The sequence below is a fragment of the Pteropus vampyrus genome, unplaced genomic scaffold (assembly GCF_000151845.1).
Source record: "Pteropus vampyrus isolate Shadow unplaced genomic scaffold, Pvam_2.0 Scaffold349, whole genome shotgun sequence".
Lineage (NCBI taxonomy): Eukaryota > Metazoa > Chordata > Mammalia > Chiroptera > Pteropodidae > Pteropus > Pteropus vampyrus.
The window spans coordinates 2,372,953-2,388,301 of NW_011889130.1; the positions used below are offsets into that span (position 1 = coordinate 2,372,953).

The 15,349-nt window shown below is 35.0% G+C and overlaps 1 protein-coding gene across 6 annotated transcripts in view; it reads left to right on the top strand.

Moving 5' to 3' along the window:
- ZNF484 (zinc finger protein 484) overlaps positions 1-8,287 on the top strand; it is a 76,397-nt gene extending 68,110 nt beyond the window's left edge. For all 6 annotated transcript variants that reach the window (XM_011378969.2, XM_011378968.2, XM_023522571.1 and 3 more), the window contains one exon: positions 1,061-8,287. In XM_011378969.2, the coding sequence (XP_011377271.1) occupies positions 1,061-3,372 (2,312 nt within the window). In that variant the 3' untranslated portion in view covers positions 3,373-8,287. The remainder of the gene's footprint in view (positions 1-1,060) is intronic.
- Positions 8,288-15,349: the final 7,062 nt, after the last annotated feature.

Genomic DNA, 15,349 nt, shown 5'->3' on the forward strand with positions numbered 1-15,349 from the left:
AGCTACAGGCCAAGTTTAGCCTCAGCCTGTGCCCCTCTGGGGCTACCTGTTAAGATTCAGCAAGCAGTCCACAGATGCTGTACTTTTAATTGCCTCAAGAAATCACACCAGAAACCGAGGCCAGCTGCCACTAGTGTGAGTCTTGGCTCTGCTCAGCAAGGAGCACCTGACTCGCCGAAGATACAACTGGATGTGGCTTTGGTGGGGGCGTGAGTTGGGGGAGCAGAGTTTCAGGGAATCCTCTGGGCGGAGCGACCTGTTATCCAGTTTGATGATGTCTCTGCTATGGCAGTGCTGGGTCCACACACTGGGAATGGGGAGAGCTCAACAGAGGAACAATGGATGCTGCTGTCACTTCTGCTTGGGAGAGAGCCTCACCTCCGGCCCTCACTCTGACAATTCATTGTTCCTTGTACATCCCTGGTGACCTCTGCGCTGCCGAACTGGCACTGGTGCTCAGAGTGAGCATGTCCATTGCCACGAAAGTTCGCTCACAGACACAGCCCCTTTAAGAAGTGTCTGCAGCTCCCGCTGTTACAGCCTCCGTCCCACTCATCACTCAGGACTGAGCAGCCTCCCATCCTTGTCCCGTCCTACTTTCTGCCGTTGCAGGGTGATTTCTTAGTTCTCTCCCTATTTGTATGGTGTATTCATGTAGATCCCAGGCGGTTTTTCTTGCTGTTTGCTCCTTGTTTTCATCACAACTTTGATTTAGTCACCAGAGGGATGAATAGTGCTTCTATCATCTATGCCACTTTTTTTCTCCTGTTCTTCTGTCATCTTGTTTTGTAGTTCTGCTACATACATGGAACTGAAGTGCTTCAGTTTGAATCTCATCTTCCCCAATTACTAAACATTTGATTGGGCAAATTTCTATGGCTAAGTTTCCTCATCTTTAAAACACAGTAATTATACCAACAGCAAATAATTATGATTCTGATTAAATATAGATATAGAACTGAGAATAATGCCTGGCACATATAAATGGTATTATTTATCATATAGTATATATCTTTGGTCTGTTAACTGTTCTTCGTGTGTTTTATTTTTTCTTTTTCAGATGGGGATATTGGTTTTGAAACTTCACAACAGGGAATGTCTGAAGAACTTTCGATTCGGTTTGAGAGAATTAATCTCTTCACAAGGGATGACCCATATTCCATTTTAGAATTGTGGCAAGATTATGAGCAGACAGGAAGATATGAAGAAAACCAGAAAAAACATTCATGTCACATTGCCTTCATCAATAAGCAAATACTCGCTAATGCGAGGCAGTATGACTATAAGGGCAATGGGAAAATAGTTCGTGTAAACACATACCTTATTCCTTCAAGAAAAAGACTCTATAACTATGACTCATTTGGAAAGAATTTGAAGCCTATTATAAGCTTATGTAATTATAAGAGAAACAATGCAACAGAAAGATTAGATAAGATTATTGGATATGGTAACATTTTCACTTATATAAATTCTCATACAGAAATGAATGCTTGTGAATGTAATCAGTGTAAGAAACTTCTGAGTCATAAGCAAGCTCTCATTCAACATAAAAAAAATGATACTGGGGAGAACCTCTATTTATTTTCTAATTGCATAAACATTTTCACACAGATGTCACACTTATTTGTACATGATAGTATTTATACTGAAGAGAAACAGTATGAATGCAGCAAATGTGAGACAGTCTTCATTCAGAAGTCTCAACTTGCTGTACCTCAGAAGGTTTACACAGGAAAGAAACCCTATATATGCACTAAATACAGGAGGGATGTTTCCCTCAAGTCAAGTCATGAGAAAACTCACACTGAAGAGAATCATTATACATGCAGTGAATATGTAAGAGCATTTATCCAGAAGTCAGATGTATTCAGATGCCAAGAAATTCATTGTGGAGAAAAACCTTATGAATACAGTGAATGTGGGAAAAACATCTCTCAGAATTCAGACCTCAGTATACATAAAAAAAGTCATACTGGAAAGAAACACTTTGATTGTACCGAATGTGGAAAAGCCTTCACAAGGAAATCAACATTAGGTATGCATCAGAAAATTCATACAGGAGAAAAACCATATGTATGTACTGAATGTGGGAAAGCCTTTATCCGGAAATCACATTTTATTACACATGAGAGAATTCATACTGGAGAGAAACCTTATGAATGCAGTGACTGTGGGAAGTCTTTTATAAAGAAGTCACAACTCCATGTGCATCAGCGAATTCACACAGGAGAGAATCCCTTTATATGTTCAGAATGTGGGAAGGTCTTTACCCACAAGACAAATCTCATTATACACCAGAAAATTCATACTGGAGAAAGACCCTATATCTGTACTGAATGTGGGAAGGCCTTTACTGATAGGTCAAATCTCATTAAGCACCAAAAAATTCATACTGGAGAGAAACCCTATAAATGCGGTGACTGTGGAAAATCATTTATCTGGAAGTCACGGCTCAGGATACATCAGAAATGTCATACTGGAGAGAGACATTATGAGTGCAGTGAATGTGGGAAAACATTCATTCAGAAGTCAACACTAAGTGTGCACCAGAAAATTCATAGAGAAGAAAGACCTTATGTTTGCACTGAATGTGGGAAGGCCTTCTTCCACAAGTCACATTTTATTACACATGAGAGAATTCATACTGGGGAGAAACCTTATGAATGCAGTCACTGTGGGAAATCCTTTACTAAGAAATCACAGCTCCATGTACATCAGCAAATTCACACAGGAGAGAAACCTTACAGATGTGCTGAATGTGGAAAGGCATTCACTGACAGATCAAATCTCTTCACACACCAGAAAATTCATACTGGAGAGAAACCCTATAAATGTAATGACTGTGGTAAAGCCTTCACTAGGAAGTCAGGCCTCCATATACATCAACAATCTCACACTGGAGAAAGACATTATGAGTGCAGTGAATGTGAGAAAGCCTTTGCACGAAAATCAACACTAACTATGCATCAGAGAATTCATACAGGAGAGAAGCCCTATATTTGTACTGAATGTGGGAAGTCCTTCATCCAGAAGTCCCACTTAAATCGACATCGGAGAATTCATACTGGAGAGAAACCCTATGAATGCAGTGACTGTGAGAAGGCCTTCATTAAGAAGTCACAACTCCATGAGCATCAGCGAATTCACACAGGAGAGAAACCATATATATGTGCTGAATGTGGAAGGGCTTTCGCCATCAGATCAAATCTTATTAAACACCAAAAAATTCATACTAAACAGAAGCCCTATAAATGCAGTGAATTTAGGAAAGCCTTAAACTGGAAGCCACAGCTAAGTATACATCAGAAATCTGATACTGGGGAAGGAGAGTGTCCAGTGCCACAGTCATGGTGTGGGGACACAAAATTGTGAGATGCTACAGCTTTACTAAAAAGCAGGAGGTAACCAAAGCCAACTTTCCTCTACTAGTCAGAAGTCTGAATATCTAGATCACATAGCTGATGTTTAGTTACACTTATGAGGAGACACTTTGGAGAAAGTGTTTACGTAATGTATAATGGTTGTGCTAGGTTATTTGACAGATACTGGGATTGTCAAGCTGCTAATAATGGTAAATATGCAAGGCTATATCTTTGCAGTCTTTCTTGTTTCACATTTTGGATTAGCAGCTTTATAAATTCAGTTGAGTTTTTCATACCCTGGGTAACAAAAATACCAAAGGAATTTCTTAATAAGTAGAGTGCTAAGAAGAATTTTTCGTTGCACCCTAATGATACTGACATCAAGGCAAAAGTATAGATAATTTAATAAGTCTATAATGAAGAAAAGCCATAAGTTTTTGTGAAAATTGACGTTAAAGACACAAAGAAAGGACTTCTTTTGAAATTTCTATTACTTATTGTTTATAGTATCTATTAATGTGTGAAATTTGGATAAGAAAATTTTAAATATACAATTCGACTTGACATTGGCTTACCTGAATATTTATAGGCATCTTTAGGTAACCAACATGTTCCCTTATTTATTAATTCCCTGCCATGGCAGCAGGAAACTTACATCCAAGAGGCATAAAATGCTCCCAGCCTGTATTCCACAAGTGATCAGAGATGTAAGCAGCAGCTCCACAAACTACTTGTCACATTAGAACTGTCCCTGAGCTCATGGAAATTAGCCACAGGCTACTAATCTAGAGATCAGCATTTCAGATTCTCAGTCTTATCCACAGAAACCTATACTTTCTTACTGATTTCTGTTTGAAAAAGAGAAATTAAGAAAATGGGTTTTGAGACCTAGAATTATATATTACCTTCCAGTTTTGTTAATACATTCTCTACATAGTCATTACATGATATATGGGACACAATTGTCTTGCATTTAAGCTTGTTTTCTTAGAAGACACATAGATGCACGTTTAGAAGAATATTCCTATCCCCTCTTAATCTTTATAAGTTACTTTTATTTAATTGTATTTTCAAATCTTCTATATCTTTATAGACTTTTATTCTATTAGATAGTGAAAAATCTTCCACAATAATTGTGAGTTTGTCTCTTTTAGATCTATGATTTTGGATTTATATAGAGTTTGTTTTTACATACATTCAGATTTAGAATTGTTACACTTTTCTGATCAATTTAAACAACCATTATGAAATGTCCCTTTTTATCTCTAATGATATATTTTGCCTTAAAATTTACTATGTTAAATATTAATGCAATATGCATACTTCACTTATTTAAGGATAATATAAATTAGTACTCATACCACTTTCTGAACAAGGTGAGGAGCTAGAACATTAACTCCATTTATCATCTTGATTTATATGGTAGTGATGTCATGCATTTGAATTCTGCATGTAGTTGACAAAGCCAATGATAATTGTTTCAGAGTCCAATTCATTTAAATCTGCATATTTATCCCTTTTGTTACCCTTTTATTCCTTCTTGTCCTGTTATTTCCTTCTAAAATAATTTTCTTCTGACTGAAAAACATCCTTTCGTATTTCTTTTAGTGTGTATTTGGTAGTGACAAATTCTGTTTTCATTCATGGAAAAATGTCTTTATTTTGCCTTCATTTTTGAAGGACATATTTTTGAGTATTGAATTCTAAGTTGGCAGTTATTTTCTATCAGTATTTTGAAGATATTTTGTCATGGTTTGTCTTTGTTGAAAAGTAAGCTTTCAATCTAACTACCTTTGAAGGTAATGTGCTTTCTCTTTTTCACTTTAAAATTTATGTCTTTGTTTTAGGCTGTCAACAATTGCACAGCGATATGCTTACGTGTGATTTTTTTGTGTGTATTCCGCTCGGGGTTTGCATCATATTTTTTATTCAGTGGGGATATTTTTTTGTATGTTTTGGGAAATTCTTAGCTATTATTTATTCAAATTAGGCATGTGCTTTGTTATCTTCTACTTCTTCTAGACATGGCCCCATTATCTAGATCCCCTGTTGACCTTTATCTGTTGGTTGTCGTTTCTCTTGGGTTTTGGTGATGTCTTGCCTTCTCATAAACCTAGTGAATTTGAATTAATTACCAGACACTCATTATATATTAACAATTGTAGAGATAATTAGATGGTCTGGATGATATCATCTTCCTGAGAGGCTTTGCCTTTGTTTATGACATGTGACTCAGCTAGGAACACTAGCAGTCCCAGATTGCCTTCATCCAATCATGTGCTAAGATTATTTGAAAATGTGAAGACTTGTCTATTTTTTTTTTTCACTCTTTTTCCTAGGGGATACCCTTAAGATTTAGGACTTTGGGAGATTTAACAGGCGTCTCCTTCTTGGAAAGACCTCAATCCTAGTATTTGTCCCTTTAGTCCTATAAATTTGTCAAAAACTTTAAAGCTTCTCTTGCCCAGTATGTTCCTTAAGAATTAATAAACACTTCTTTGTAGTAAATAGTTACAAATTCCAGAGGTTATGTCTTGTTTCTAAACTTATTCCTGCAGTTTTTAACTTTCTTCGTACCTCTCTAATGCCACTACAAAATTAAATGTAGCTAATATTTTTTTCTACCTTTTTTTTTAGTTCTCTAAGGGAGTACTGGTCTGTACCGTCTACTGTGCCATTAGCAAAAGTTTTCAATTTTCTGTGATAGCTGTTCCTATTTAAGGAGTGTGGAGTCCAGAAATATATTTTTTTAAAGTACTCAAACTTTCCAGACTAACTTAAAAATAAAAATGCTGTGATTTGCAGCATTACTTTATTCCTAATTTTTGTTGCTAAAAGATAAAGTATTTACTCTTCGTTAAAGACTTTATAAACTTTGATACATAAGAGAAAATTACTTCTGGTGGTGTTAAATTTTACTATGGTAGCTGCCAAGTTTTAGCAAAAGGAGGAAACTAAGATCTTTTAAGATATCTATAGTTTTTAGTATGTTTTTTCCCCTTTGGAATGGAAAATTAAGTAAATGAAGATTGGTCTAAGAGCCCAGGGATTTGAAAATAAGAATTTCAAAGATTATTTTAGTAGGATAACAGAGGTAATGATTCTCAACCTTTCTATTTAAAATAAAACAAAAAATACAATTCTATATTACCCAGTCAAAAAAAAAAATATTTTACCTTTCGTCAAGTTTTAATCTTTAGGAGAAAGGAAGACTTTCTTTTTTTTTCCATGGATCTCCAGGGGCACTTGGGAATTGATTGAAAAATGGATGATGGAAAATTATCCATCATGAATGGAATAGGAGAGCTAAATCTTAAGTTGAACTCCAGGGTCAGTATACATTGGATGCATGTGAGCTATAAACTTTACTAGGAAAAGTAGTATGGCAGCAGTATAACACAGTTCATTTGTATACACAGAAAAACTATTTAAAAAGTTTTACAACCTAAATTTTTAAATTAAAAATGCACTTTAAATTAATTTTTGGAAAATGAATTCAGTAAATGTAAGAAAACTTTCACTCAAACGATTATACATCAGATCATTCATAGAGGAAAGTGATTTTCTATCTTCATTCACAAATTATACTTTATTACATAGAGAATTCATGCTGGCAAGTGACCTTATGAATACAATGACAACAAAATCATCCACTGAAAAGTCAACTCCTTGAACATCAGCAAATTCACACATGAGAAATAACAGGTCAAATCTCATTATACACTAAAAACTCATTTTTGAGATAAAAACCTATAAAAGCTGTGACGGGAAGTTATTAGAAAATGTCCTAGGAGGAAATTTTCTGTATGCACTTTGGGAATAATTTCATTCAGAAATCAAATTTCAGTATTTATAAATGAATGAAATTATATATTTCCTGAAAGTGAGAAAGTCTTACACAAGTCAGAACCAATCATAAATTATTTGAGTTACAGAGAAACCCTATGATTATTGTATATTGCGTATTATATATTGCATGTCAAAAGTCTTTGTCCATGAGTTACACCTTACTAGACATCAGATAAATAATTAAGAAAAATAAGTCTTCTAAGAATTTTTGTTAAAGTGCCATAAAATTCATATTGGGGGTAACTGTAAATTTGATACAATTGGAAAAAGTCTTCCTATAGAAGCAAATTCCATATTTTAACTGAAAAATACATATTTAAACACACGTACAAATGCTTGTGCACACATAAAATGGTGTAAATGTAACTTCTATAATTTTATTTAATTTTGTACTTTCTTTACTGATAGCAATTCCAGTCACAACAGTTTGTCAACAGCTAAGCAATGCTGATCAAGTTCACTTTTTTTTTTTTTTTTTTTTTACTCAAAGTCACATACACATGTAGGTGTGTGTTTTCATTGACTTGAAATGAGATTATACTATACACATTTTTGCATTTTTTGCACCCAACGATAATGTTTAACTAGCTGAAGAGGCCAGAAAAAATGTTCTGATAATCATCCTCAAGAGGGGACATAGCATAAAGGGTTAGTGGACAGGCATAATCATGCCCTTACCTACTGGAGATCTTTTTTAAAATTTCTGTGACACTTCTGGCAGTGAAATTGAATTGTGTTTTCTGACTTTCATAGTTGTCAGACTTCTTTGGAATAAGACTAGTCTTTTGTATTTCCAACAATGTATAATGTACTCCCTTTCCTCTACTAAAAGTAGCTATTACTCTTTAACTTTGAGAAGTGTTATGATTTCAAAGCGATAATTAGTTTTAATTTACATATTAATATGCCTGTTTAAATGTTTCTTGCCATTTAATATGCTATTCTGTAAGTTGCCTTTATAAACCATTTATTCATATTTTTTTCCTCTTTGGATTGTTTTTCTTATCTATTCATAACAGTTTATTGTATGTTAAAGGTAGTAACTCTTTAAAAATAAAATCTTGCTTGTCTCTTGATTTTGTAGATGAAATTTTTCCATCAGAATAATTTTATTTTTCGCATGTTTAAATATGTCCATCTGTTCTTTTACAGTTTCTAAATTTCTAGTTTTAGTTAAACTGCATGAATAAAATTTTAAGTGGGTTTTTGGGGGGGTATATTTTATATACTTTTTGGGAGAATGATTCAGTTTTTTCTTGGACATGAATACCAGTTTTACAGTTGTAGACACTCTCGGTTTCCTGAGTATGTCAGATACTCTTCTCTCACTGCTTATTCACTTTATTAGCATCTTTTGAAGCTGGTAGTGGCCAGGTGATGTGATTTGGACCAATAGAAGCAAAATACTGATAGATGTGTTCTGGGAGGAAAACTTTTGATATCCTAAGAAAAGGAACAGATGAAGCTGCTGCCATCAATTTACCCTTCTCTATGCCTTGTACATGATGGCTGGGCAATGGGAACCTTTTCTCAACAATAATTGGAAAGCCAAAAGAACTACAGACACTGGTCCTGACAATTTAATCAACACTGAAAGCATGTTCCCTTTAGACTTAAGCTATGTGATGTGAATAAACATGTATTGCAAAAAAACATTCTATTCTAGGTTTCTCTTGCACCTGAAAATATGCCTAAATTTATTATGAATTACAAAATAATTCATTTTTTTGATTAAAATAAATAGGGAAGATTCATTTTTTAAAACTCGTAAACTACATACTCCACACAAACCTAAGTAAGGTAGAGAGATAGAAAAATGACACGAGATTTATAATGAGTAAAAAGAATCCACAGATACTGGATCAGTTAATAGGATCAGAACAGAATACTATCTAGAGTAAATGAATGATTTCATAGCAAGACATAATTGATGAAAATTGAAAAATAAAAAAAAAGTGATAACCATAAAAGAAATTGTAAATATTGTTACAGAGTAACTATTTAAAATGTACCAAGACCAGAGGAGAAGACTTCCTAGATAGGACACATGAATGATGGCGAATAAAAGAAAAAAATAAAATTGACTTTTCAAAATTAAAAACTCTTGTCCTTTGAAAGGCACTGTTAAAATAAAAAAGAATGGAAGAGAATATTTGCAGTAGATACATGACAAAAGATTTATATTCTGAAAATATAAAGAAATTTACAACCCAATTGTAAGAAGGCGAATAACCCAATTAAAATGGCAACAGTCAATGAAAGAAGATAATGAAATGGCTAATAAGGACAAGATAGATTTTCTACTTTGGCCATCATGGAAATACAAATGAAAATTACAATGAGACACCCCTATACACTCATTAAAATGACTATTAAAATGATTGGCAGTATCATGTGTTGGAAGATGTGGAGCAACTGGAACTCATACATAGCAAGTAGGGATATAACATGACACAAACACTTTGAGAAATAGTTTGGCAAATTTTTTTCCCCAGCTTTATTGAAATATAATAGGCAATTGCTCATATTTACATTGTACAATGAGTTTTTCAGTTAGGGTTGGCATACAATAAGTTATTTCAGTTTGTACAGTGTAGTGATTAGAGATCTATGTAACTCATTAAGTGGTCACACCAATAAATCAAGTTCCCCCCTTCCCCCTTACATGGTTTTCAAAACATCGTTGACTACTTTCCTTATGCTACACTGTATCTCCATGACTATTTTGTATCTATCCATTTGTACTTAATCCCTTGGCCATTTTCACCATCCCCTAACCCCTCCTCCCATCTAGTAGCCCTCAAAATATTCTCTGTCTATGAATGTTTCCATTTTTGTTGTTTATGTTGTTCTTTAGATTCCACATGTATGTGAAATCATTCTATATTTGTCTTTATTGAACTTCATTCAGCGCAATATCCTCAGGCAATATATTTCTCCATCCCTTCCCTTTTAGTCTCAGTGTGTCTTTTAACTGGAAGTGAGTCTCTTATAGGCAGCATATTTAGGGGTCTTGTTCTCATATCCATTTCGCCACCTTATCTTTTCATTGGTGCACTTGATTCTTCTCTATTTGAGGTATTTGTTGATATATATGTAGTTATTACCATTCATTCATGTTTTTGATACATGTCTTTTTCTTCTTAAAGAAGTCCCTCCAACATTTCCTATAATACTGGCTTGGAGTTGATGAATTTCTTTAGCGAATTTTTATCTGAGAAGCGCTTTGTCCTTCAATGCTGAATGATAGCTTTGCTGAATAAAGTATTCTTCGTTGTAGGTCCTGGCTTTTCATCACTTTGAATATTTTGTGCCAAACCCTTGTGTCCTGCAAATTTCTTTTGAGAAATTGACTGCCAGTCTTATGGGTGCTCCCTTGTAGATAACTAACTGCTTTTCTCTTGCTGCTTTTAAGATTCTCTCTTTGAATTTAATCCTTAGCATTTTAATTATGATGTATCTTGGTGTGGGCCTCTTTGGGTTCACCTTTTTTGGGACTCTCTGAGCTTCCTGGGGTTAAACGTCTATTTTATTTCTTTATTGATTTTCTGTTTAGATGATTTGTCCATATTCAACAGTGGGGTATTTAGGTCCCCTACTATGATAATGTTTTGGTCTGTTTCTCTCTTTAGTTCTGTTAGTAATCGCTTTATATATTTTGGGGCTCCTTGATTGTGGGCGTAGATATTAATAAGTGTTATGTCATCTTGGTGTATGATTCCCTTTATCATTATGAAGTGTCCTTCAGTGTCTTTCTTTACCTTTTTCATTTTGAAGCCTATTTAATCTGATATTAGTACCACTACTCCCGCTTTTCTCTGAATGCCATTTCCTTGAAATATCATTTTCCACCTTTTCACTTTGAATCTATATTTGTCTTTGGAACTGAGATGTGTCTCCTGGAGGCAGCATATGGTTGGGTTTTGTTTTTTGATCCATTCTGCAACTCTGTCTTTTTATTGGTGAGTTCAGTCCATTTACATTTAGGGTGATGATTGAAATATGAGGTCTTCTTATAGCCATTTTTTCTTTTGCCTTCTGGTAGCTCAGTGTTTCCATTGCTTCCTGGTCCTTGAGTTTATGTTTTCTTTATTTTGGTTGTTTTTTTTGTGTGTGGGTTTCCCCTCTGATTCTTTTTGTTTTATGTTATATACTTCAGTTCTGAATCTTCGGTGTGTGGTTACCATTATGAATATGTAAAGGATAGTTATATGTATAGTAGTGCATTTTCTTCTACATGTGCCTTATCGCCATTCCCCTTTGTGAATTTGGATCTTTGAATCCTCCCCTTTTCTGTCATTGTTGTCTCAATTTGTCCCTATGTATGCTGAATGTTTATTACTATCTTGCAATAGTAAATTTCTTCTCGTTGTTTAAACTTATAATGCCCTGTTCTTAATTAGAGTTGGACTGCTCTGCTTCTATCTACATGCTATTCGCCTTACTCATAGTTATGTATTTTTTTGTCATTTTGTTTTAGGTGAGCTGACCCCTTTCAGTATTTCCTGTAATGCAGGCCTCTCAATTTTTGTATGTCTGGAAAAGTCTTTATTTCTTCTTCATATCTAAAGGAGAGCTTAGCTGGATACATTATTCTTGGCTGGTATTTCCTTTCACTTACTAGTTTGAATATTTGATTCCAGTCCTTTCTGGTTTATAAGGTTTGTGCTGAGAAGTCTGACGATAATCTAATGGGTTTTCCTTTATAGGTCACCGTCGTCTTTTCCCTGGCTGCTCTGAGAGTTCTTTGTCATTAATTTTTTATAATTTTAGTACAATGGTTCTTGGTGAAGGCCTTTTTAGCTTGAGATAATTGGGTATTCTGTTGGCTTCTTGAATTCCAAGCTCCAGCTCATTCTTTAGATTTGGGAAATTCTCATCAATTATTTGTCTGAAAATGCTTTCTAATCCCTGCTGTTTTTTTCTCCCCTTCATTCTAATGCCCATTATTTTTATGTTTCCTTTCTTGATGGTATCAGCTAGTTCTTGTATTACTCTTTGGGCTTTTTTTTTTCCCCCTCCTATTCTTCAGTTTCTCTCTTCTTCCTTCTGATTTATTTCTAGATTTTTGTCTTCGATATCACTGATCCTTTTCTCCATTTGGTTGATTCTATTCCCGAAGCTTGCCTGTTTCATTCTTCCTCTCTTTCAGTGTGTTCTTCATCTCCAGAAGTTCTATTTGGTTCTTTTTAAGAGTTTCAATCTCTTGGCTAAAAGCTCATTGTGCTGATCTAGTTTTTTTTCTCAATTATTGGAATTGTTGATATGAATTATTTTAGATCTCATTGAGTTTTTTTCAGAAGTACAATCCTGAATTCTCTGTCATTTAAGTCTCATATTTCTATATCTTTAAACTTATTTTCTGGAGATTTTTCTCTTTCTTTCTGAGCCGTCTTGTCGCTTTGGTTGTTCATGGTGTTTAATGGACTATGTCTTCACCTGGGTATTAATAGAAGCGTATTGTGCTTTTTTTTTTTTTCCCCAGAAAACAGATTTATTATATAAAGGTCTCTCTTTAGCCTTTTGCTAAGCAGCCATTTTTCTTTTGGTTTCCAGTAGGTGGCGTCTAAGCCTCTTGGATCCCTGCTTTATATAAAGTCTTAATGATGCCTCTTTTTTTCCTTATAAATATTCAATCACGCTCGCAACCCTCAGTCTCAGTCCCTATCAGTGTTAGCGACAGTTTCAGTAGCATTTACTCAGATTCCTCATTGTTCAGTCTTGGAGAATATGGGAGGAGGTGCTCTCTAGGTTGGAGGATGTGAGCTGCGGCTCCACCTTGCGTTTTGCAACTGCAGCTGGTAATCAACTGTTGCTTCTCTGCCGTTTCCAGTTTTCTGCCATCCCCACTTCTCTGCTTTCTGCCATGATCTCTGGGCACTGCTGCTGTGTCAAGCTCACAGCTCTCTCAGGCTGGCTTGTTCAGGGATCCATTTGCACCCTCTCCCCTACCCCTCATCCTGCAGGGAGCTCTGGCTGTGAGAGGCAGCTTCTTTGTTTCTCCCAGTCTACGGCCTGACTCCCAGGGTTGTGCCTGTGGTAGCTCTTATTCACAGATACCTTGCTTCGATGTGCTGGTGTGCAGTTTGTGTGTGTGTGTGTGTGTGTGTGTGTGTGTGTGTGTGTGTGGTGTTTTCATTTTAGATGTTCAGCTTATTGTTTAAAGAGGAGAGATTTGGGTACATCTCTCACTCTACCATGCTTCTGACATCACTCCTTTTTCCTTTTAAAAAATTAGGTTTTACTGACATAAATGACACACAAAATACTACACACATTTAAAGTGTATAATTTAATGTTTGATATACATATACACTTGTGAAAACATCACCACAGACAAGATAGTGAACTCATTAATCATCTCCAGAAGGTTCCTTGTACTCCTTTGTAATCCTTCATTCCCCTCCCCAGCACCCACTGATCTGTTGTTTGTCACCAAAGATTAGTTCTATTTACATTTTCTGGAGTTCTCTCTACAGGGAATCAATTATATAGTATATACTTGTTTTTCCCCCGGCTTCTTTCACTCAACAGGATTATTTTAAGGGCCAACCATGCTGTTTTGTATAGTAATGGTTCGTCCTTTTTATTGTTAAGTTGAATCATGACATAGATAAACTACAATTTGTTTATCCATTTATCTGTTGATGGACATTTAGGTTGTTTCTGGATTTTGGCTGTTACAAGTAAAGCTGCTATTGAATAGTCACGTACAAGTCTGATAAGAAGATGTTATTTTCCAAGAGATTGGATAAATACTTAGGAGTGTAATAATGGGTCATATGGTAGATTGTCTTTTTAAGAAACATTCAAATTGTTTTCCAAAGGATTTGTATATCCCTACCAACTGTGTATGAGGATAAAGTTCTTCAACATCCTCACTAATGATTACTGTGGTCAGTGTTTTTATTTTGAGCCATTCTGATAGGTGTGTAATGGCATCTCTGTTTTTTGTTTTGTTTTGTTTTTGCTTAAAAAATTGTTTTCTTGTTGAGGTGAAATTTATATAACATGAAGTTAACCATTTAAAAGTGAACAATCCAAGTGGCATTTGTACATGCACAATGTGCAAACACTGCCTCAATCTATTTCCAAAACATCATTACTCCAAAATAAAACCTTGCATCCATTAAGCAGTTACTCCCCATTTCCCACTCCTCCCTGCCTTTGGCAACAACCACTCTTCTATCTTATGGATTTACCTATTCTGGACATTTCACATGAATGGAATTATAAATAGTGTTTGGCCTTTTGTGTATGGCTCTTCCGCTTAGCATAATATTTTTGAGGTTCATCACTGTGTACTTCATTTCTTTTTATGTATGACTAATATTCCATTGAATGTGTATACCACAATTTATTATTCATCTGTTGATGGACATTTGGGTTGTTTCTCCCTGCTGGCTATGAACATTTGTGTGCAAAGGTTTGTTTGAGCACATGTTTTAAATTCTTTTGGGTATATATCTGTGAGTGAGATTGCTGGGTCATGTACTCGTTCTGTGTTTAATCTTTGAAGCTTTTTTACAGTAGCTTAGACATGTTATATTCTCGCCAGCAATGTATGAGGGTTCTGATTTCTGTATATCCTTGCCAACATCTGTTATTTTCTGATTTTGATTATAGCTATCCTCGTGGATGTAAAGTAGAATCTTATTGTGGTTTTGATTTAAATTTCCCTATTGGCTAGTGATTTTGAGAATCCTTCCACATGGTTATATACCATCATTATAATTTCTTGGACGTATCTGTTCAAAATTTTTTGCCCATTTTCTTTTCTTTTTTAAATTGGTTAATAATATCATAAAACTTTCAGGTGTACAACATTATAATTTGATGTTTGTATACTCTATTAGAGTGCTTACCATCAAAGTCTAGCCTCCTTTGTCACCATATATTTGACCCTCTTTACCCACTTTGTTTTTCTCCCAATCCCCTTTCCCTCTGGTAGCCACCATTCTGTTGTCTGTATCTATGAGTTCGTTTTTCTCCTGTTAGTTTGCTCCTTCCACACATGAGTGAAAACATACAATTTGTGTCCATTTTTTCTGACTTATTTCACTTAGCATAATACCCTCAAAATCAATCCATGTTGTCTCAAATGGCAAAGTTTTTTTCATTTTAATACCAGTAATATT